Consider the following 24,602-nt stretch of genomic DNA (forward strand, 5'->3'; position numbering starts at 1 on the left):
TATGTTAGCTTTATAAAACCTTTTAACATAAGGTGAAGAAGTCTATTCTCATTTTTTATTTTTCTTGTTTTTTAGAGATTTTATTTATTTGAGAGAGAAAGCACTTGTGAGTAGGGGGAGGTGAGAGGGAGAGAGAGAAGCAGACTCCTCACCGAGCACAGAGCCCAATGCGGGGCTTGATCCCAGGACCCGGAGATCATGACCTGAGCTGACATCAAGAGTCAGACACCCAACTGACTGAGCCACCCATGTGTCCCCATTCTCATTATCTTTAAATTTTTCTCACTTTTCTAGGATGTTTATTCTTTCCTAAGAGCTTAGGAATCACTTGATGGGGTCCTCAAGGGACTTGGGATGGAGTCTTTGGCAAACTCACATGCCTCTGGGTAAGTGGATGACGATCAGGCATCCAGGTGGCCAGGCATGAGACTGGCTCAAAACCCAGCCCTGTCCGGTTGTCCCCTCCTCTTCTTGCCCTGACCCAGCCCTGTGGTCACAGAGTGCCTGTGCTTGGCCCCAGGCTGCCGCCTGACTTTCGGCCCTGGCCAGGGCCCAGCAACTCACACCTGAAATGCAGTATTCAGGAAACTCATAAAAGGGCAGAGAGCCTGGTGGTGAAGACACAGCGCTCTTTCCTCAGATCAAAGGACCTGGAAACATCTTGAAAACACTTTATTCAAGCCCACAAACAGACTTACAAGTAGGAATTGAGGACTTCTTTCACTCAACTCCATTCATTCTGCCGATGTACTAGAAAATATGAAAAGTACCATTTTGCTCAGGCAGGGCCCGCCTGAGTCCCTCCGGGCTCAGAGTTGTTTGGGGCAGGCAGTCTGAAAGCCTACACTGCTTACGGAGGTGGGGGGCAAGGAGGCTACTAATCGGTGTGTCACGGAGAAGGATGGGCTACGGATGCGGCAGTAACAACCCCCAAATCTCACTCGGAGCCCAAGTGGTGGCAAGTGACCCCCTTGGAGCCACAAGGGCAACCGTGCTCCCTGAACTCGCTCCCGTTTCCTGGATGCTGGGTTGTACAGGAGCTTTATAGCCCCAAGGCCGTCCGTGATCACAGCGGCAGCAGAGAAGAGGGCATTTGAGGGATGTGCACCGGTCCTCATCGTCGTCCCCTCAGATGTGACACCTGTCACAAGTCTGCCTTCATAATGCCTCCCTCATTGAAATATTGGTGAAAAACAGTAGAATATACGAAACACCTGCTATCAGCCGTCCAGAGGCCTCCTAGTCACGGACGATCCCCCTGAACTGAGCGAGAGTCTGAGTAGCCTGGTGATTGCACAAGGAGACGGCTCCCTATTCTCCTGGCTAATGGCTTTTAGAATCGCCCCCTCATCTGAGTCTACTTGTCGAGCGTCTCGGTTGCCCATTGTTGGAACACATTCTACAGCTTACTTCTAATGTTACGGACGTGCAGGGCTGCGGCGTCTATGAGGGCGTGACCAGCCATTTCCATCCCTGTATCCAGGCCCCGACAAATATTTGATATATAAATTCGTATTTTACTCCTCCTCAAAGATACCTGGTTTCTCTGCTCCTGTATATGAGACGTTCATAACTTGAAAAGTCAAGTATGCTGTTAACCTTGGGTTAAGGACATACAAAAGATAAGAGTGATAAGAGAATGCCCGCAATGTAAGCAATTCCCTTTTACATCAAGGGAATTCAGAAGAAAGCTAGGAGCTTGAAAAAGCAAACATCAGAGGGCTCCCCACTGGCTGTTCATTGCAGGACGTGGGCTGGTTTGGTGCCAGCAGGGTTGAGAACCAGGGGGTGACTCGAGAATCTTCTGTTAAACTGAACAGGGCCTTCCCTATGAAACTGCTGTGGTTGTCCCCCGTCCAAACGTGGAAGGATCCCAGCCTGCTCCCATGATGTCACCTGGCATTGGGAGGGTCACAGCGTCTCCTGGGAACACAACAATCACACAGCCCTGGCTTGACTTGGGACCTGGGCTACTCAGCCAGGGACCATGGCTACTGTGGTTGGGATGGGGCTGATAATGTTTAAGATATGTGTTGACCTTTGTACGTGATAGGAGTACTTGCAAGGGAGGCCTCTACGCTCAGGCATGGGCTCAGGTCTGAATTTTCTGAGATGCTCGCCTCAGTCCTCTGCATTAGTCGAGCTGTGTCTACAGAGCCCGAATGACCTTCCTTACTTGTTCTGGGTGCTGGAGAGCAAACCAGCCCCCTGTGGCCCACGGCGCAAGTAGATCTGCCGCCTCTTCCCAGGGTTTGGGGTCTCAGCATTCCCAGCCTTCAACACCACGGGAGGTTTCTTTCCTTCCTACCAAGTCACATAGTTCTGCACATTTTCCTTCTCTCTTGTCAAGAAATAGGCTTGGCTTAAGCGTCTGGATGGGTAGTGATCACTTTTGAAGGGTCTGCCCAAACCACCACGACCTTGCATGGATCCCAGCGGCCGTACTGTCCTGTGTGGACCCGCCCTCCAGGTGTAGGGGATTCGACCAGAGGCGGGCATCTGAGACAGACTCATTTTCACACGAGTTTTGAACTGCTAGCAGCGAGAGTGTCTAATCTCTGTGTGGCAATCTCTGTGACACACGTTTCCCCCTGCGTGGGCAGTCAAGAGCGGGGAAGGAGAGGAAGCTGGGGTGGAAAGGAGGAAGAGGCGAGGGTGCAGAGGCCGGGGAGGCAGCACTTTGCCGCCTGCGCTCTCCCAGGCCTCCTTGGGCCAGTTCAGAACTCTGTTCTTAGAAGAAATGCTCCTATTTCGCTTAAGGCTCGATTCATTGTTCTTCTTATTTGCGATTTAAAAACAAAACGGCCTTTCTAAGCTCCCTCAGTGAGTGTGCCCAGGTGGGGCGTCCGTGCTGGAGGCTTGTTTGCTTTTACTGTGGAACTGACTTGTATTTCGGAAGCTGCCAGGAATTGGGGATTTTTTTTAGTAACAGGAGAAAGATCGTGGCAGAGAGCCCGAGCTGCATGCTGGTGGGAGATGACAATTTTGTTTGCAGGCCTGCTGTCCTGTGTACGACATGTGGCTGCAGGAGTGTCGGGCAGAGGGCGTGGGGGACCCATTGAGGAAGGGCCAGAAAGGGCAGAGCTCGTGGTCTTTGGGAGCAAAGGAGAGAGGGACAGCCTTTCTGTCTAGGGGAAGGGCACTGCCCCCTCCAATGAGCCTATGCTTCCCCCAGGTGTCATTCCAATTTCTTAAGCAGGGTGTCATTTACATTTTTGGGGTTTTTTTGTTGTTGTTGTTGTTTTTGTTGTTTTTAATCTCAGAGAGAGAGAGAGAGAGAGAGCACAAGCAGGGGGAGCAGCAGGCAGAGGGAGAAGCAGGCTCCCTACTAAGCCAGCAGCCCGATGCGGAACTTGATCCCCAGGACCCTGGGATCATGACCTGAGCCAAAAGCAGAGGCTTAACTGACTGAGCCCCCCAGGCATCTCTCATTTACATTCTTTGTCATACTTGTCCTGATGAGCACAGGGTGACGTATGGAACTGTAGAATCACTGTCTTCTACACCTGAAACTAATGTAACACTGTATGTTAACTAACTGGAATTAAAATAGAAACTTAATTAAAAAAAAGAAAATACCAAAAAAATATTTTTGCAGTACTGTGTCAATAAAATCAACTAAATTTATACGGAGGCTTTTGATCTAAAAATTTACAGGCCAAAAGCATAAGCTCTGAGGTCAGATGACCTTTGTCACGACTGAGCTGCAGCGCTGATACGGCCTGGGGCCACGTGTGACTCCAAGCTCGCTCTGCGTCCTGGTTTCCGAAGCTGTAACACGAGGAGCCTTTGACGAGATTACCTCTGGGGTGGGGAGGGGAAAGATCCTTCCTGGAACTGCCGGGCCACAGAAGGGTTGGGGATAAGTGTGAGCACGGCTGGACACCCTCTGTGCCTGAGATTTCAGCTGGAGCTCGGGTTGTGTGGATGGAACTCCCTCCCGTGAACCAAGAGGCAGTCATATGACACAAAGAGAGAGAGAGATCCTGGGCGGTGCAAGGATGAGGCCCAGTCTACTGGACATAGGGCCACGCAGTCGGGGGAGACAGATGCTCGCTGCCAGGTCATCCCCCTGTCCTCTGCCACTTCCTGGGCTCTGGCCTTGAAGCAAGAGGCAACCACGGAGGCCTGCCAGTCCCGCGGCTCCAGCTTGCGTTGGCTAGAGAAGCCTGGGGTTTAGGGAGAGGTCCCCCAACAGGAATATGCATATGGGAGCTGTCAGGAGAAGGAATTCGAAGCCTTAGATGGAATGAGTTCCACCTGGAGTGAGAGGCCAGAAGAGAACGGCGGGAGAGCAGAGGCCAGCACCGCGCCATTAAGTGGTCACAAAGGGAGGAGGGAGGAGCAACGAGGCTGATGGACGCTGAGACAAAAGTCAGCAGGAGCGCTCTGGAAGGCCAGAGGAGGAAGAGGGAAGGGCAGGGCATGGTCAGCCGGTCAAACATGGCTGACAGTTGGAGGAGGAGGACATCTGAGGAGGAGCCACTGGATTTTGCCACGGGGAGGTCTTGGGGACCCAATTTTATTCCTTGCAACTGGGAAAGCAGCTGGCCCCCTCTTCCTCTGACAGGTCTTGCATGTGTGAAGCCATCTGACTGGGAGAGGCGATCCGCAGGGACCTGCCTTCTGACCTCCCCCCACGGCTCTGTGGAGAAGCCCTGGCCAGCAGGGGCGACGCCATTGGCAGCACACAGGTCTGGCCCCCACTCGCTGGCCAGGCTCCCCGGCCAAGTGCGGCCCCCTCCCCGGCAGCTCAGAACTCGCAGACCACCAGGCGCTGCTCCCTGCAGTTCTTGTCGTTCCACTTGCCATTGGTAAAGATCTCCACACAGTCCTCGGAGCCGCCGTTGTCATTGGGCTCCCCCGGGGCCCAGTTGGAATAGACCAGGGGCTCCCCGGTGGGGTAGGTGAACTTGCCCTCTGTCTTGATGTCGGTCATGCTCAGGAAAGCAGCCTTGTTCTGAGCGGTGGCCAGCTGCTGCAGGGCCTCGTTCTCGGCTGCAGAGCGTGGGGAGGCCATCTGTCCCCCGGCCTGCATACACACCTGCTGTGCGTCCTCAAACGTCTTTTCAAAACCGCCTGTCTTGAAGATCTTCTCCCCGACAGCTCGGCCGTTGGGGAAGAGCTCCACTAAACGAAGAAGAGAGTCAGGCTGGGGTTATGGCAGCACCTGGCCCAAGCTCAGGGGCTCTGAGACCGTTGTGCTCCAACTGGAGCCCCCTCCCCCGTCCCCACCCAGGCCTCCCCTGTGGGGTATCAGGGCACCAGATAGGACCAAAGGGAGGCGCTTGGTTCCAGAGCAGTGCTGACTTCCCAGTGCACGCTGGGAGAGGTCCGGTGGTCTGCAGTTACAGATGAGGACCCTGGAGCTCAGGGAGGTTAAGGAAGAGGCCCAAAGTCACAGGCCCGTCAAATGCAGGGTTAGGATTAAACCGTGTTCGCTGGGACACTAGAGCTGGAACTTGCTCTTTCTACTTCACCCCACGTTGTGTGCTGGGGTCAGTGGGGGGTGGAATGACTCTGGCCGAGGAGATGGCAGTGTGGTGGCTGGGGCAGTTTCGGAGAGTGTGAAAATCGGATTTTTTGCCTAAAAGCCAGGCTGCGGGGTTGCTGTGTGGTGGGTGGGGGAAGGGGGGCATCTGAGAGCCCCGACGTGCTAGTCTCTGTACTCACTACAGCCCCATGTGGGCCCCTTGGTACGCATGTGGGTGATGCCCCAGCCAGTCAGCCTCCCCGGGGTGCTGGCGCGGGGGGCATGAAGGCTCCTGAGCAGTGGCAGGGGGAAGGGATCGGTTCCAGGAGAGCCCTGTTTGGGGAATCAGAAACCAGGTGCTCCACCCCATCCTGGCATTGGCGGTCTAGGAGGGCAAAGGAAAGTTACTTCCCTTTTCAGGGTTCCTAATTCCTCATTTTTAAAGTGGGGTACACTTCATAAAGCATCACCCATGTGACATATCAAGTATCTCTTTTTAGTTCATCCCGTCCCCACCCCCCCTTTGGCTTTGGGCTCAGGCATGGAAATCGTCAGGGCGCCCAAGAGGGCTGTGCCCGGGTCTCCCTGGGCTGGTCAGAGCTCAGGCTGCACCCTGTCCCGCGGCCCTCTTCAGCAGCTTCAACACGGGCTCGGGCACAGGTGCTCCCCAGGCTCAGGACGGCCCTTGGTGCAGCCCTGGATGGGGCCCGTGCGAGGGTTCACCTTACGTGCCTGCACCTGGGTGCGCACACGTGTGCAGACACGGACATGCCCGCGTATTCATCCGAAGGTACACGGCAGCACTCGCCATCCAGACACGGGTGCACGCCCCTGCTTGTGCTCACGTATGCCGTGGTGCAGGGTGAGTGAAGCTATTTGAGTACACACACGTGGCCGGGGCCTATGGACACGCTCCCCTTCCTGTGCAGCAGTGGGCATGGGAGTGAGGGAACGCGTGTGCAAATACGTTTGTGGAAGGAGGAGGACACACCCAATACCTGAAACTCTCATCCTTGCTACTTAGGGGCCAACCCTGGGTCTTACCCAGTCGGGCCCCTTTAGGCTCTATTCCTTCAGAAAACTCTTCTCTTTTTTTGGATCAGGGAGAGCGGATGAATGGTGCTGACACAGAGCTGAAGTCAGGGAGGGCAGATGAGGACGCGGGGCAGTCAAAGACTGAGGTGGAGATTCTGAAGGGCACAGGGTACTCAGACCTGTGCTCCTGGGGGGCCCTGACTCAGCAGCATTCCAGGGTTAGGGAAGACTCTGCTTGAAACACCCGGGGAGGTGCGGGGAGAGCACTGGCTGGAGCCGAGGCAGCCAGCCCCCTGCCAGAACCATGGGCATGTCCAGGGTGAGGTGCTTCAGGGTCACAGGGCAAGGCCACGCCCCCACCAGCCTTGACCCCCAAGGGCAGCATCCCAGCCCCAGCTCTCAGGACAGCATCTGGATTCTCTGCTGCCTTGGGCCATGAAGCAACGTCTCTGGGCACCCAGATGTAAGAAATGCATCCTGGGTTGGCTGTCTTGCTGTCTATCCCAAGGACCAGCACAAGGTAGACAGGAATGGGGGTCTGTGTAGTAGTCGCTGTGGTGTTGGGGGTTATCCTAGAGCCTGATAACGTCCACCGTACTTCCATCACCCCACTGAACCGGTGATATGGCCACATCCTCCTGTTTGTCTCTTGTATCTACTTGCAGATCCTGGAGTATGCTCTGTCCCAGCCCTGTTCTCAGCCCCAGACCCTGCCCCAGAGCCAGGTCCGGCCCTAAATATGGTCCCGACCCATTCCAATCCCAGACCCAAGCCCAACCAATGCCAAACCAAGGCCCAGACCCCGTCGAGGGCCCACCCTCAGTGCCTGGCTGCGTTCAGGTCCAGGCACTTACCTTTCTTATGCTGAGAGAAGGCATTCTGGAGGCGCTGCACCTGTCCGTGTAAGGCATCCACCCGCTGCCTCAGAGCAGCGACGTCTGCCGAAGAGAGAGGCCACAGGAAGGTCAGCCCAGCATCGCCTGGGATCAGCTCAGAGGCTAGGCCTCAAGGGAAGCGTGCCCAGTTGCAGGCACATACTGGGAGTGGACTAAGGAGTTGGGACTGGGTCCTAAGAAGCCTACATCTGCTGACCCTGTTGCCTCCAGATTTCCCGTGGTTCTGCTATGAACAAACTGTCCCTTGAGCAGGTCTCTGCACCTCACGAACACTAACCGCATCATATTTTAACTCCAAATTCCGGGGATCCCATAGCACCTCCTTTTGAGGGAATAGGAATATGTGTTCATCAGTACTTCCCATCCATTGGGTTATTTGAGACTCAGAGCTATCCTTTAAATTGGGAAGGGGATATGCTTTCCCCAGGGATGAGGGGGAAAAGCGCTCAGGGTTGCCCTCCAGTGAGTAAGCCTAAAACCAGAGCCTAATTCACCTACCTTCCTGCCTGCTAGCTTTCCTGCTTCCCACGACTCCCCGTGACTAATGGAGCCGAAGTCCGAGATGATAGGCTGTCCCGATAAAAAGAATGCCACCTTCCTCCCCTGCCCCCACCCCGCGGGAACTCCCCAGTCTGACAGATGCCACCTTACCCAGAAGCCCGCTCTCTCCCTTTGCTCCTTTGTCCCCAGGAGCACCTCTGTCACCCTTCAGTCCTGGGGGCCCTTTGGCACCTGGAGGTCCCGGCGGACCCATGGCTCCAGCAGGTCCTGGGATCACAGAAGAAGAGCTGGGTGAGCTCTGTACACGTTTTCCAGCATTTTCAGCCTCCCAGTACATGGACTGTCCAACTGGCCTACGGTCCCCCTTCCCCTATACAGACTGCTCCCAGAACCCAGCCATGTACCCTCTCCACACACTGACTGTCCCATCACCCAGTGACCAACCTCTCCGGCACCCAGACTAGTCCTGGTGCTCACGTGTCACTCTCCCTGGATGCAGACAGCTCCCAGAGCCCAGCAGTCACCCTCCTTGGACATAGCTATGCCCCCCGCCCCAATCATGCCAGCTCTGACGTGATGAGTGGTATTGGCAGAGGGGTGGCCATCAACAGCACCAGGGGGAACAAGGGAACCGGAGCCCGGCCCTAGCTCCTTCTATCACTCACCTGCGGCCCCGGCATTCCCAGGGGCTCCGCGCTCACCAGGGGCACCTCTCTCTCCTTTAACACCTGTGGGGCCTCGTGTCCCTGCAGAACCAGGCGTGCCGGCCACACCTGCTTCTCCTGAGGAAGGAACCAATTGGGATGAATGCTGCCGAGAGTGTGTTCATTAGTGGAGTTTTCACTCACTGCTCCAGGGGGAGAGAGAGAACTGGGAAGAAGGTGCTCCTTATGGGAGTTCGTCCATGGAAGGGAACAGGACAACACCATCAGTGTGGGAAGGGGGGAGGGAGGAAGGGGTCACAATGTGGCCTACCCAGCGCTGACTATCTGGGCTTTTCCTGGCACTCTGAGCTTGCTGCCTGAAGTCACATCCCCGACTGCCACCGTACTCCTCCCTTCTCCCTCCCAGACCGGCCACATACCAACCACCTACCTTTGGACCCAGCCTCTCCTTTTGGGCCGGGTGGGCCTTGAGGTCCTACGTTTCCCTGCTTCCCTGATGGACCCTCTCTGCCAGCTGGCCCAGGCACGCCTCGAGGTCCTGGAGGTCCTGGGGAAAAGGACCCGCTGGGTCAGTGACACTCACCCTTGTTGGAGGTGGGAGCACAGGAAAAGACGAGAGCAATGATAGAAGTTAGAGAGGTAGCTGCAGTGGTTCCACGTCTTCCCTAAAATAACCCAGTGCCACCTTCACAACAACCTTCTTCCTTCTTCCTGGGAGGGGATCTGTGCGTGTCTACTGGTGTATCCCAGGGGCGGCAGCAGCGCCTGCAGACAGCTGCATTCCATGCCCAGCTGCTCACCAGATGGTCCAGAGTCTCCCTTTGGTCCAGGTTCTCCAGCAGAGCCATTGTCCCCTTTGGGCCCAACTGGGCCAGCTGGTCCAGGCGTCCCGGCTCTCCCTACAGCTCCTGGCAAACCTGTAGTAGCAGAAGAGATGGGTATAAACCCGGCCTTAGGCCCAGGAGGAGCCAGCTGCCTGTACCGCCAGGCCCCTTGCATGCCTTCAAGGTTCTACACGGTGCAGACATTCCATCTCCACACTCCTTGGTCCAGTGGTGATCCAGGAAATGGGTGTCCACATCCCCATTTTACAGGTGAGAACACAGGCTTGCCAGAGTTGGTTGTGGACTCAGGCCAAGACCCAGCCCACTTGGCTTGTCCACAGTATTTATAGCAGGCCACCTGTCAGCATTTACCCTTGACCATGGGTTCTTTGTTCTCCCTGTCCCAGAACCAAAGTTTATATTAAAATGACACCTGGCACTAATCACCAGGGAAATGCAAATCAAAACCGCAGTGAGTTATCACCTCACACCTGTTAGAACGGTTATTATCAGAAAAGACAAGAGATAACAAGTGCTGACTGGGATGTGGAGAAAAGGGAACCCCTGTGCACTGTTGGTGGGAAAGTATATCGGGGCAGCCACCGTGGGAAACAGAATGAAGGTTCCTCAAAAAATTAAAAGTGGAATTACTTTTAATCCAGCAATTCCCCTTCCGGGTATTTATCTAAAGGAAACGAGCACACTAATTCAAAAGATATCTGCACCCCCATGTTCATTGCAGCATTGTTCACAGCAGCCAAGACATGGAGATAGCTTGGAGCCTGGGTGTCCACCGGTAGATGAATGGATGGAGAAGATGCAGGTGTATATATGATGGAATATTCCTCAGCCATGAAAAAGAATGAAATCTTGCCATTTGCAACAACATGGATGGACTTTGGGGGCATTATGCTGGATGAAATAAGTCAGAGAAAGACAAATACCATATGATCTCTTTTATATGTGGAATCCAAACAGAAAAGCCAGCCAACGAACAAAAACAACAAACTCATAGATACAGAGAACAGATTGGTGGCTGCCAGAGGTGGGGTTGAGAAGAGGGCAGAACGGCTTGCGGTGGTCAAAAGATACAAATGGCCAGTTATAAAATGAGTTCTGGGGATGTCATGTACAGCACGGGGACTAGAGTTAATAATACTGTATCGTATATATGAAAGTTGCTCAGAGAGTAGATTTTTTTTCTTCTCTTTTGGGCAGGGGAGAGTAAAGTGATAGAGGTTTATTAAGCAAGGATACAGATAAAAGCTCTCAGGAGTGAGATGGTCCCGCCACTGAGGGCCTTTAGGATTGGTCTTTTATAGAAAGCTAACCAGGAACTTAAATCCTTTTAACCTCTCTGTATCCCGGCTGAGCAAGGACAGTGATGACACCTTCAATGGCTTACTTCCTTTTTGGGTCTGGTTGTTCTTTCTCAGTCACAGGTGATTATCATAAAAAAAGACACCCACCCCATTCGATTAGGGCAGGGTGGTCCGTTTGTTCCCTTATCTCTGGTTTCCCCACACCCCCACATGTTTGGGATTTCTGTGAGCCTGATCACATAACCCCCTATCTCTCTCTCCCTACCTAGCCCCACCTGTCCCTTACTCATTCCTCCCCGTGAATAGTAACCCTAACTGCCGTTAGGGAATGGGACAATGACTGCCCTGGCTGCTTCCTGCTGAAATGGGGCGGCGGGCTGTGTGGCAGTTAGAATCTATCCAGGGGTGGGTCCAGGGACCCGCAGTATGGCTCCAGGGGGTCACGACGGACAGCAAACGGTAGGTGCATCAGCACATGCAAAAGGATGACCATAAAACAAGTGTTAGGCCCCAAACTAGGATCACATCCCTTAGATAAGACCCGCAACGACCAATTTTGTCAAATAGATTAGTGGATATATCGATCTTATTTAATTGATCACAAATGTCCCCTATTAATTGGGACACCTTGCAGCAGTTAACTGTAATGTTAAAACAACATGTGAGGAAATTCCTCATACCCCGAACGGTGTAGCAATAGTAGGCAGTCAGCAGTGGCGCGGCTGGAGACATCCCTCTCTGACTCCGCTTACTTCTTGGCTGAGTGCATCTAGCGCCCGGGAAGTATCATTGAGAGCCCTGCTGAGCAAGCATACTGTTTTGCTAATTTCTCGGAAGTCCCAGAAGTCCCATAGTGCGTTTTGAGGCTCTTCTTCCCAGGAGGGCTGTTGTATGTTGTATGTTTGGCTAAAGCCTTTGTTTGCAAGCGCACATTCGTAGAGGTGGCGTCTAGGATAAATGACTATGAGATAAAAACCATCAAGCAGTTCTCCTTGTTCGAGGTCCAGCCTTAACAATGTTTTAATTACAGGGAACCACTGGCAAGTGGGAGAAGTCTTGTCTCAGTAGATAAGGGCATCCCCAAGTACATTATCCAATCAAATCATAAAGAAAGTGGGGCCATCCATTATCTCTGTAAGTCCATCATTAAATCCATGCAGTGGGGTATCCTCTGGCTTTAAGGGAGCGATTTTTGTCATCCCAGCCACATAGAATTGGCCAAGGTGCTAGTTGAGTTATACAATCGTTGGGGAATCAAATCCTTTTTTTTTTCTTTTTTTCTGCTTAAATAATCATATGCCCATGGGGTCCTGTTATTATCCCCACAGAAGATTGCCTATACACGAGCTATTGTGGCAATTTCTCTGAAGTTTACCTCACATCAGAGAGTAGATCTTAAAAATTCTTATCACAACCAGAAAAAAATGGTACTGTGTGTGGGGACGGACGTTGACAAGACTTGCGGTGATCATCTCACAATACAGGCAAATATCGAATCACTACGTTATACATCGGAAACGAAGACAGTGTGATACGTCAATTACACCTCAATAAAACCATAAAGCGATGCGATGAGATATGCTCTTGAAACTGTAGAAAAGAGACCATATTGTTACCTCATGTATCACTACGCCCAATGCGATCCTGTTTCCTGGGTACGTACATGCGTGTGCAGGGCGTGCGTGCAAGCAGGACACGCTGGAAAACACACAGGACACGCATATACGGAAGCGTGACCATCGTTCCTTCCTAGTGACACAAGGTAATGGTAACTTTCTTCTTGTTTCTTAAGTGGCCACAAATTATTTTTGTAATGGAAAAACGATCAAGCATTTTTAGAAAGTCGTGTTCCTTCCAGAAAGGCTGCCTAGGTCTGACATTACTCAAGATTTACCCCCCAAAGACTACCGGGTGCAGACGACTATCAGTGTTCAAGAGCTTTACACTCAGTTCTGTTCGTTTGGTTATTCTTTTTTCTTTTTTTTTCCTGAGGTGAAAAAAATATTTAATTCACATGCTATAACACTAACCTTTTCCAAGCATACAGTTCGGTGGCAGTTAGCACACTCACAGTGGTGTGTGACTACCTCCTCTACTGAGTACAGAATCATTTCATCACCCCTCAAAAAAGCCGTAGCCACTAAGCCATCACCCCACCCCCTCCTCCCAGCCGCTGGACTGCTCTGCTTTCCGTCTCTATTTCTGGCTTTGGACATTTCATATACATGGAATCCTACAACCTATGACCTTTGACGTCTGGCTTTTTTAACTTGGGGTCACGTCCTTGAGGGCCATCCACTTGGCTGTGCGTCTCAGCGCTCTATTTCCTTGTATGGCTGAGACATGCTCCACCGTGTGGACAGAACTCATCTTGTTCGTCCATCCACGCATCACCCAGCATTTGAGCTCTTGTGAATAAAGCTGCCATACACATTCAGGAGCAAAAAGAAACGACACCCGACAGGTGTGCTGATGGCTCGTTCACTTACTTACTCGCAGAGACCATCTACGGAACACAGCAGGCTTGGCGCTGGGTGAGTCGCAAACATAGGCACCAGGTCCCGGTCTGCACGGGACTTGTAATAGGATTTTCAACTGTGAGGCACAGGTTGCGAGTGAGGAAGGCAATCAGGAGACGTCCCTCGCCCCATCGCATCATCACCCAACCCCGGCACACACACACGTGCCCAGAGCTCTCTTCTAGAGCGACAGATGGGACTGCAGGGCAAGGAGGATTTAAAGAGACTTGCAGAGGAAAGCTGACATTTCAGACTTGGAAGCCGTGCTCCCAGCGGAGGAGGGACCAGGCCCGCCTGGACAAGAGCGAGCCGGTGTGGGGGGAATGGGAAGGGTGGCTGAGAGGCTCTGTGCTGGGCAGAGTGTCCTGTTTCCAGGGATCATCCTCACTAGGAATGCAGTGGAAGCATAGAAGGCTACAGGTTGGGCCCCACATCCCATATCCAACAGGGCTCTGTGCTGGGGCGGAGAGGTCCTGCCCCGAGGCTGAGCCTCTCTTGGGCTCCACCCTGGCTGGGATGGTGGCAGGAAGAAGGAAGAGTAGAGGCTTCCCATCCATGGAGCACAAGCCCTGGAGGCCCGGAGAGGGGACGCCCTCTTCAACAGCAAGCACCCAGGCCTCCAAAAGCACTAATTTGGGGGCGCCTGGGGGGCTCAGTCCATTAAGCGTCTGCCTTCAGCTCAGGTCATGGTCCCAGGGTGGGGCTCCCTGCTCAGCAGACAGCCTGCTTCTCCCTCATCCCCTCTCCCCTGCTTGTACTCTCTCGTGCTTTCTCTCTCTTTCTCAAATAAATAAATAAATAAAATCTTAAAAAAAAGAAAAAAGTACTGATTTTGCACCCTAGTGTCCCTCAAAGGCCAGCCCTGTACCTTAATGCCGCCTGAAGCGAAGCTTTATGCACCAGCAATGTGGCCAGTCTTCACTGCAGCAAATCCCTCCTCTCCTGGCATTTGACCTTCCTTCATCCCGCAAGTACTCGCTGAAACTTGTACTGTGCACCCGACAGCATCGTCGATGCTGGGACCCGGCAGGGAAGGAAGCAGACACAACATCCCTTCCTCGTGGAGCTTAAACCCAACTGCATTGGAACAGATCCTAAAAATTAAAATGCACAACCTAGGGTTTATTAGATCAGAGAAAGTGCCACAGAGGAAAAATCAAGCACAGAGAGTGTGGGAAGGGGGCGCGGTGTCTTCTAAGCGGGGTGGCCAGGCACAGACTCACGGAGAAGGTGGTCTGTGAGGAGAGCCGGGAAGGGGGTGAGGAATGACCCACAGGGACAGCTATGGGGATTGCAGGCGGGGGGCCGAGTGTGGCTGGGGATCAGCAAGGAGCCAGTGTGGCTGGAGTAGAAGGAGGTGAGGTCAGAGAAGTAGGCAGCGGTGCAGTGTCCTTGTGGGCTACTGGGGAGTGTGTGGTTTTATTCGGAGGGAGATGCGTGCCGCTGGAGGGTCTCTCTTGCTGAATCCTTCTGGGCAGGAATCTTGGAGGTGCTGAGGAATAAGGGGCTGTCCCTGGAAATACTGCCCCCAAAACAGGGTGGGGTCTTATTGGCCCTCCGCGATATGCCCGAGGCATTGCCATAGTGACCCGACTCCACCCTCCACCTGTGCTCAACGCTGTCTTCTCTCTGGCTTATCTGGAAGCCTGTGTGTCAGCATCTGCAGGGGACATTGTCCTAAGGGCAGACTCTGGCCCAGCCAGACTTCCTTGGGTCAGGATTCTGAGGAGCTCTAAGCTCTCTTGGAAATTCTCAGACCCATAATGGTTGAGCGACTGGCATGCCTGCCATCCCGGAGCCAGAGTGCAGCCTGGTCCCCCGGCCCACCTGTGCACGCTTCTCTCTCCAAGCACCGACCCAAGGCCAGGCTTGGAATGTGCATGGGGGGAGGGGGAAGGGGCGGCGTCTGCACAAGAGAGGGAGGGCGCAGCCACACTCAGAGCCGCAGGGTCACAGGGCGACTGTAGGAAAGGGCCCCCCCGGGATTTAATTCAGGGCCCCTCTGAATGCTGAAGAGAGGGGGGATTCTTCAAGATGCTGACACCTTGAATACCACCCTTCTTCTGAGTTCCCTTCCACGTGGCCTTCCCCAAGCCCCACGCCATTCACATTGGGAGCCATTTTCTGTCTGCAAAGGATGGACAGATAGACAGATACTCGCTTGTCCCTTACCCTACAAAACCTGGGGATGTTACCCATTCTTTCCAGCTTAAATGTTAGTTTCCTTCCTCCCCAACCAAAATGCAAACTCCTGAGAGATAAAGACCACAGTAGAGCCCACCATAGCCCTAGCCCAGTGCCTTGTCCTCGTTGCTGGTTCACTGAATTCTGATGCCTCGCCACTAAGACCCAGACCCTCCCCTACAAGGCAGTACTTCTCGGATAATTCCCTTAATAATCAGGACCTTTGGGAACCTCACGAGAATCCACCTGATTGGGCCAGCAGAAAGACGCACCTTGATCCTGACACCTTAACAAAAAGGAAAGCCTTGGCTCAGTTATTCTTCACTGCATGGTCGACATTATTCCCATTTATAGATGAGCAAACCGAGACGGGGACACTGCTTGTCCCGGGGCGGGGTGGGGGGGGTCCCTGCTGTGGAGATGGAACTGGCTCTCTAGCCCAGATCTGTCTGATTCACAAGCCCGTGTCTTTTCCCCTCCACACTGGGTGCCATTGGCCTTTCTGCGCCACGATGTTCTCACCTGCCAAATGAGAGTCATATGCTGTTCCTTGTAAAACTTTTGGTAGGGTTAAACAAATTACTCGGTGAATGCCCAAGCACAAGGCAGGAGAAAGAAATGTGAGCTCCCCTTCGTTCTCTCCGTAATGTGTTAGGGCAAATCCTTTTGATCAGACCTGAGTCTGGGGCCACAGAGCCTCTTTCTTTCCCATCCTTCATGCAGTATTAAACATACGTAACACCCCACACAGACACCACTGAATCTGAATGACCAGTTAAGTCCCTGGAGCCGGGTTCTGAAGAGCCACACATTCCCTGTACCCACTGTTTCCTCATTCTTGGGGTGGGAACAATCAGAAGACTCCAGGGGAGGAGTCAGGGCTGCTGGCAAAAGAGGGAGGAACCTGGGGGCTCAGAACAGCCAGTCAGTTTTCAACGGTAAAGCAGTGTTTCAGAAGGACCAAATGTCTCCAGGAAACCCACCCCCCGGGGAGGAAGAAGTCCACCTCTGAGCCTTCCACAACAGAATACCCAACATTTCTGCGTGGGTTACAATTCCAATGCCCACCCCTTTCCACCAGGACAAGCCCATGGTCCCGGCTCTACCTGGATCCCCCTTCTCGCCGCGGGGGCCCTCTCTCCCGTCCCGTCCATCACGACCAGGCAGGCCATTCTCCACGGGGCTACACATGACCAGGGTGCAGGTGCTGGCTGCTGCTCTCTGGGAGTAGGTCTTCACCTCTGCTCCCAGTGACCTCAGGGGCTGCGCAAGCAGGATCAGCACGGAGAGAGGCAGGAGAAGCATGGCCTAGGCAGAGGAACAGAAAGAGAAAGGACATGCTCTTGGTCCTAGGACAAGGGTTAGGGCTTGCCCCAGCTCCTGAAGGTCAGGAGAAGCACCTTTCCACCTCCCCTCCCTCCTGTGGGTCTGAGAGCAGCAGGACTTCCAAAGCCTTTTAGGGCCCAGGTGGGCATGAGGTCTGGCCTGGACTAGACACTGCCTCCATAAGAAATTCCCACAGAGAACCCAGGTGAAAGTTCTCAAAGTTACTAACTTAGCAGCTGGAGAGCCCCTGGGACATGTAACATGCTGCTCTGACGACCTAAGAGAACTTGAAAGAAAGGCCTCATGGCAGAAGGGGACATGTGAGATGGGTTCAGTCAAGGGAAAGCTGGTTTGGGGACAAGAAAGAGCAGATGTCCAATAGGGCATCCAGTTACTACCTGACTGGGACTTAGGGACAAAGTGAGACTAGAGTGGGTATAGGGCCTGAGTCACCTCCAACACTGGGCTTCTTTCCACTCTCAGAGAGAAACTGTAAAGTTATGAGCATGGAAAGAGCTTGTGGGAGTTGCAGAGGCTAGGACCAAGACCTGGGGGATCACTTGTCATGGCAGAAGCTCAGTCACGAGCACCAGAGAACCCACGCCAGAGCAAGGGCATCGTCCCCTGGTCTGCAGCTACCACAACTCTGGGGCCCTGCACCCCAAATCTGGGGAAGAACGAAAAGCAATAGGCATTCTGCCCAACAGCTCAAGAGGCCATAGAAGGGCCCAGGGCCCACTGTAGCAGGAAGGGGCCTTGAAGTGAGCTAACTCACGGGTTTTCAGACCTATGATTCAGATGAGGCATTTTAGCTGGGGCCACAGAGGGAGTGGGCCGAGCTGCAGCCCCCTCAACCCACAGTGTTCGTGCCAAGCTTTCAGATTCAGATTTTTTTGAGAAAAACGACTCCCCTGAAAACTGGTTGGAAAATTAGTGACCTAGTCCAGTAAGTCTATTTTTTAAAGTAAACATTTGAGTCTACGAGAGAAGCATGAATGTCCATGTCCCACAGGCAGCTGATAGGTGAATGAGCTTAGAACCCAGACCCGTGAAGGTCTGGTCTGTTTCTCCTCTACCGCCCTTCTTTCTGAGGAAATCAAGAATGGAGAGGAACTAGGAGAGAAGTTGAAATTGCATTTTCTACTGGGGCTTCCAGACAATGGTGTCTGGGGTCTGGGTGGGTGTCATCCAACTGACCCGCCCTCCCCCAGCCCAGAGATCGTAGGGAGCAGTGAGGGGCAGAAGAGCCCTCCTCATTGCCCCACTGTGCACCCCACCCGTCACACCCCTAGACAAGAACAGCTACCCAGACCCTGCCTCCGTAGCACCAGGAGGATAAAGCAGCCACAGGGGCGGGAGATATTCACCAGGCACTGGGAAAACCAAATGAGGGCCCACGACAGAAACACTCACGGTTTCTTCTTCTCAGACTCTAGGATCTCCAGGCCAACTAGCCTTTCCCTGGCAGGCACTGGCTATTTATGCCTATTTTGTAACCTGAGCCACCCAGCCCTGTTCTTCTAAGAGCTCTTTCCACGAAGTGGGGCAATTTCTTCCTTGTTGACTCATTCTACCCCCACCTGTGTTCTGGAAACCTGCCACCGATATTCATAACACTGCATGCATATCAGCTTAGAGTTTATGAGCAGCTTCAGCCTGTGATCTCACCTGTACCCTCCTGAAGCACCGTGTGTTCAATGGCATCATCAGTGTCTGTATTTTACAGATGTCCAAAACTCTGAGCTCCAGAGAAGACCGGCAAGTTACACAATGATCTACACCTATTGCAAATGCAACCTGCATCTGCCGATTCCAAGATCCACGACCTGCTGTGCCCACTTCCTTCCTCCTTCACCTTAACATTACTGCCCAGATATTGGGAAAGAGCTGGACGCTCCTCGGCATATCCGGGCAGGCGTGGGGCAGGTGGAGGAGCTGTGAAGGCTGCAGGCTCTGGGGGCAGTGGCTGGGGGGGATCTGCCACCTGGCGGGGTCACTCTTTGACTTCCTGCTTTAGATCGCAGAGAGACCTCCACTTGCCTTTTATGGGATGGCCTTCCCTTAACTTCCTGGCCCTCATCTCCCACCTTCTTAGCTGAAGTTTGTCCTGTGCAGTACTCAGGTGACCAGTGTGGACCTTTGAGCTGTTGATAACACCTTTGCAGCCGTCCCCAAGGAGAGTCTAACTTCCAATTACCGTAAGACAGTTGCCCACCCTCTTGCCTTCGCTATCAAAGGTAATCTCTGCTTGCTTCTAGATTCTTGCGGCTTTATCTCTTGCATCGATTCTCTGCCTAGTTCCACGTAACAACAACCTCATGCCTCCAGGCTTCTCTTTTGGCCACTCCATTGGTGGTGCCGATTTGTTCCTGGCTTTTGATGCTCCTTGGGGCACCCCCTTGTGTACTGTAGAATTTATAATGCCTCAATTCCTAGGGAAAGGTCTTCTGTTTCCCATATGGCAATTTTTTGGAAGCAGGATCCATAGTAGAGCCATCTGGGCCCCTAATGACAGAACTCTTTCATCATTAACGCACAATCCTCCCCATTCTAGGATGTTCGTGTTTCTCCTAGAGACCTAGATCAGTGTGGAATTCCATTTCTCTCCCCAAATTTGAGAAGTTTCCATCATTATTTCTTTAGATAGACTTTCTTTCCCTATCTCTCTTCTTCTTCTGGGATTCCCCCAATGCATATATTATTTCTTTTGGTGATGTCCCATAAATCCTAGAGGCTTACTTCAGTTTTTCTTTTTTTCCTTCTCTGACTGGATAATTTCAAAAGATCCACCTTCGAGTTCACTGATTTATTCTTCTGCTTGGTCAAGTCTTTTGTTGAGTATCTCTCTTGAATGGTGTAGATCAGCCATTGTATTCCTCAGCTCTAGGATTTCCCACTGGTTGCTGTTTGGATCTGATTCCAAACCAAGGACAACAGAAGCAAAAGTAAACAATTGGGACTACATCACACTAAAAATCTTCTGCATAGTTAAAGAAACCATTAACAAAACTAAAAGACAACCTACTGAATGGGAAAGGATATTTGCATATGATGCATCTGATAAGGGGTTAATGTCCAAAATATATAGAGAACTCATACAACTCAATAACAAAAAACCAATGATCCAATTAAAAAATGGGCAGAGGATCCGAATCGACATATTTCCAAAGATGAAATACAGATGGCCAACAAACATGTGAAAAGATGCTCAACATCACTAATCATTAGGGAAATACAAATCAAAACCACAATGAGATATCACCTCACACCGGTCAGAAGGGCTAAAATTAACAAGTCAGGAGATGACAGATGTTGGAGAGAATGCGGAGAAAGGGAAACCCTCCTACACTGTTGGTGGGAATGCAAGCTGGTGCAGCCACTCTGGAAAACAGTATGGAGGTTCCCCAAAAGGTTGAAAATAGAGCTACCCTACGACCCAGCAATTGCACTACTGGGTATTTACCCCAAAGATACCAATGGAATGATCCAAAGGGGCACCTGCACCCCAATGTTTGTAGCAGCAATGTCCACAATAGGCAAACTATGGGAAGAGCCCAGATGTCCATCGAAAGATGAATGGATAAAGAAGATGTGATATTGACATATATATATGTGTGTGTGTGTGTGTGTGTGTGTGTGTGTGTGTATACATAAAATCAGTTGATAAAATCAATTGGTACACAGAAAATAAAATAATAGGGGAAAATTCTACCAGGGGCAAAGAAAAAACTACCCCAGATCTTGAAACACTATATGGAACATAGTGGAACATTCTTTTTGGCATTTATGAAATTACTACAGAGAGAGATTATAAAATAGTCAGAAAGAATTACATGTGTAAGTATCACACAATTTCTCTTGCTTCCTCAAGAAAGTAGGCTATAGAGAAAAGCAAAAATTCATGATCAATGCATGGTTGAAGATAGTGTTAAGTATCTTATGCTTAAAAGATGGGAGTGTCTTCACAGGGCGCCTGGGTGGCGCAGTCCTTAAGTGTTTGCCTTCCGCTCAGGGCGTGATCCTGGCATTATGGGATCTAGCCCCACATCAGGCTCCTCCGCTATAAGCCTGCTTCTTCCTCTCCCACTCCCCCTGCTTGTGTTCCCTCCCTCACTGGCTGTCTCTATCTCTGTTAAATAAATGAATAAAATCTTTAAAAAAAAAAAAAAAGATGGGAGTGTCTTCATAAAAGTTAAAATTGCAGAAATTTGGGAAAAAGAATTAAATGCAATGTTTAAAAATATACATAATCCTAAACATACAGAGGTAAACACATTTAATAAACATTTGATACACTTTACTACAGTTTTTTACATTATAATTTTTTAAAGGACTGCTAATGTACACAGAATTTGGTGTTATGTTTGCAATTGATAACAGAAGCATTTACCAAGTAAACAAAAGTGTTTTATAAACATAATTTTAATTATCATATTTAATAATATTATTATTTATTATATTCTGATATTTAACAATATCTGAAAGTATTTTCATATTGTTACTTTCACATTTTTCTTCCTAGAAATACCTCTCTGATTTTTAGGCACCAAGCTTTATGTATAATAGGCAATAATTGCCAAATTATTTCCAGAAAAGTTATACCAAAATAAAACTTCATCTCTAACAAATTGTCATATCTAACTAACGCTAACCAAACCAGCATAAAATGTAATAATTTTAATAATCTTCACCAATTTTGGAGAAAGAAATGAACATCACTTTGCTGTTGTTGTTTTAATTGGATTAACTTTGTATTATGTTGAACATTTAAAGTAAACGTGATGATTTGCCTTGTGTCTTCTGTTAAGTATCAATTCAAAGTGGTGTTCTTAATGATTTGCATATGCTTTTAATGGCTGATATTAAATTTTAGGTATTCAGTAAATGTTTCTGAAGTTGTATGTTGCCGTTGAATTGCGGTCCTATGTTTTTTCTAATTTAGTGAGAAATCTAATTAACTGTACACAAAATTATTTTGCCCTTTGGCACTTTCTCTGTTTATTTTAAGATAAGAAAATTGTGGGGCGCCTGGGTGGCTCAGTGGGTTAAGCATCTGCCTTCGGCTCAGGTCATGATCCCGGGGTCCTGGGATGGAGCCCCGAGTCAGGGTCCCTGCTCAGTGGGGAGCCTGCTTCTCCCGCTCCCTCGGCTCCTCCCCACCCCACTGTGCTCTCCTCTCTAATAAATAAATTTTTTAAAAATCCTAAAAAAAAACAAAGCAGGTATATGATGATGAACCAAATCAATACAAAGAAGACAGACAGACAGACAGACAGACACTGAGGACGTCCCCTACACCTATCTAGCGCTCAGCTATTCAGTAAAATAAAATACAAATTATATGTAATTTTAAATTTTACACTCGAAACATTAAAAAAGGAGACAAATGAAATAAACATATGTTTTATTTGACTCAATATATCCAAAATATCATTGCAGCATATAATAAATATAAAAATATACAGTATTTTACATTCTTTTTTAATACGAAGTCTTCAAAATGCAGGTGTGTTTCCAGCACATCTTAGTTTGGGTTAGCCAGATGTCAAGTACTCACTGGCTGGTAGCCAAGGGCCGCTCTACTGGGCAGCACAGATTACAGAGAATATTCTTTCCTTTCTTTCCTAATTACTTATGCAAAATTTACTGTATGCAACTTGCTTATATATCCTCCAATCTGCTCTTCAATGAGCTATTCTTTCTACTGAATAGTTGAATGTTTAGTTAACCATTATTATACAGGCTTATCTATTGTTGCTTAAATATAGTCAAATATCTGACAAGGTATTAGATTTTTATTTCTTTTTAATTTTTTTAAAACAGTGATTCTCACATTTTCATTTTACTTTCAAAGCTTTAAGAACAATATTGTCAATTTCATCTCAAAAGGTATAATAATTTCAGTGGTAGTAATTCACTAAATCCTCAATGCAATCTATAGACTATAGCTTAATTTATTTAGAATTTAGAATGTTATTAATATAAATTTCTATAGCACTACAGATATCCTTTTATGGAATAGAAACATTTTTTTTGTTGGGGCGATGGAATATTTAATGGGAAAAATAAGAAAAGCTTAAAAACAGAAAATAAAGAAACTAGATTAAATATAACATAAAAAGATAGAAAATGGCCCATATTAGACTTTTCTAGTCTTCTTGAGGACTTTTTGCCTATCTTTCCCCTACCATTTATGACACTATTAAAATTATCTTTTTTTTTTCTGCTTCTCCTAGCAATTGAGCTCCATATACCAAAGCTCTGCTTCTGAACTAATAAAACTATGATTATCTCAAAGGAGATATTTTTTAAACTACCTGTTAACATAATAAGAAAACATATAGGTGACCGTTTAAAATAATATTTAAGAGTGAATATTGAGGGGCACCTGGGTGGCTCAGTCAGTTGAGTGTTTGCCTTCGGGTCAGGTCATAATCTTCAGGTGCTGGGATTGAGACCCACATTGTGTGCTCTACTCAGCAGGGAGTCTGCCTCTTCTTCTGCCCCTCCTCCCTGCTCGTTCTCTCTTTCTCAAATAAATAAATAAATACAAACCTTTAAAAAAGAAGAATGAATATTGACAGGGGCACCTGGGTGGCTCAGTGGGTTAAGTGGCAGACTCTTGATTTTGGCTGGGATCATGATTTCAGGGTCCTAGGATCGAGCCCTGCCTCAGCCTCCACGCTCAGGGGGGAGTCTGCTTCTCCCCCTCCCTCTGCCTCTCGCCCTGCTATTGCACTCTCTCTGTATCTCTCTCTCTCAAATGAATAAATAAAATCTTTTTAAAATAAATAAGGTGGGATAAAGTGATCAAAAGAGAAAAACATAGCAGATGATCAATGAGAAGAGAACGTATATTCGAGGAAACAAAGGGGCCGGAAGTAAGTCATATATAAACGGATTGCAAGGTAAATAAACGAGAGGAGGAAGAGAAGAGAAAAATCGAGAAAATGTAAAAAGTGCTAAGATCATATGAAAAATCAACAAAACAAGATCAGAGATGATGTATCACATTATAAAATCATAAAGAGAAGGGGAGAAGAAGTCAAAGTAGAGAGGAGAAATGAAATATAAAAGAAAGAAAGAAAATGTGAAAAACTGTGAGCTGTAAGGTCCCCACGCCGAATGACTAGATGACAAAGACACAGACAAGCAACAATAAAAGAAGAGATGGTAAAGGAAACAAGACCAGACCTAGACTTGACCGCATCCCAGCAATGAATTCAATGAACTCGAAGGCACTGAAGAAAAGAGAGGTAAAGAGTTGAGAGAAGCAAAAGGAAACTCTAACTGGAAAGTTTTCTGAGCACAGGAAAACACAGAAATGAACTAAGGAACAAAAAGAGTGTAAGAAGCCGTCCCTGGGCGGCTCAGTTGGCTAAGCCTCTGACTCTTGATCTCAGCTCAGGTCTCAATCTCAGAGTTGTGAGTTCAAGCCCCACACTGGACTCCACGCTGGGCGTGGAGCCTACTTTTTAAAAAATGAAAGTGTAAGAAAACACAAGTGAAAACAAAGCAACTGCAACAATTTGCCCACATAGGCTATCGATGGAGGACAATGACAGGTGCCAAAGAGCAATGAAAGTGAGCTACAAATCAAGGATGGAAGCAGAAAGAATACTAATGGTAGACCCTTATGGGCCATGCACACTTTTATACAACTTACCTGTAGTAATCCGCTTAATCTTCAAGAGAAAGTTGCTGTCTTTGTTCCCACTTTACAGGCAAGGACGTGGAAACACAGGTGGTACAAACATAGTGCCCAAGGTCATACATCTAGTAAGGGACAGAGCTGTGATTCAGCCCGGGAAGCCCGGACTCCAGATTCAGCTCTGCTAAATTGTGCTCTGACACCTC

At 49.6% G+C, this 24,602-nt stretch overlaps 1 protein-coding gene across 3 annotated transcripts; it reads right to left on the reverse strand.

Moving 5' to 3' along the window:
* Positions 1-3,603: 3,603 nt before the first annotated feature.
* SFTPD (surfactant protein D) lies at positions 3,604-18,495 on the reverse strand. Of its 3 annotated transcripts, none has more exons than XM_057308802.1 (8): positions 18,414-18,495; positions 16,526-16,727; positions 9,371-9,487; positions 9,001-9,117; positions 8,571-8,687; positions 8,056-8,172; positions 7,363-7,446; positions 3,604-5,130 (listed from the first exon to the last, which is right to left on the reverse strand). In XM_057308802.1, the coding sequence occupies exons 1-8, from the start codon at positions 18,450-18,452 to the stop codon at positions 4,754-4,756; spliced, it is 1,170 nt and encodes a 389-aa protein (XP_057164785.1). In that variant the 5' UTR covers positions 18,453-18,495; the 3' UTR covers positions 3,604-4,753. The 3 variants fall into 3 exon arrangements, with proteins under 3 accessions (XP_057164785.1, XP_026359788.1, XP_057164786.1); XM_026504003.2 differs by lacking the exon at positions 18,414-18,495 and adding an exon at positions 18,159-18,260; XM_057308803.1 differs by lacking the exon at positions 18,414-18,495 and adding an exon at positions 18,113-18,200.
* Between the last annotated feature and the right edge of the window lie 6,107 nt (positions 18,496-24,602).

Source organism: Ursus arctos, unplaced genomic scaffold (genome assembly GCF_023065955.2).
Source record: "Ursus arctos isolate Adak ecotype North America unplaced genomic scaffold, UrsArc2.0 scaffold_7, whole genome shotgun sequence".
In the NCBI taxonomy this organism is placed as follows: Eukaryota; Metazoa; Chordata; class Mammalia; order Carnivora; family Ursidae; genus Ursus; species Ursus arctos.

Excerpts from the sequence above, each read along its gene's own strand:
- SFTPD (XM_057308802.1), bottom strand. The coding sequence starts at position 18,452 with ATGATGCCATTGAACACACGGTGCTTCAGGAGGGTACAG. Across the intron at positions 16,728-18,413 it reads GGTGCTTCAGGAGGGTACAG|GCCATGCTTCTCCTGCCTCT; the intron begins GTGAGATCACAG and ends TCCTCTGCCTAG. Across the intron at positions 5,131-7,362 it reads CTTCTCTCAGCATAAGAAAG|TGGAGCTCTTCCCCAACGGC; the intron begins GTAAGTGCCTGG and ends TTCTTCGTTTAG.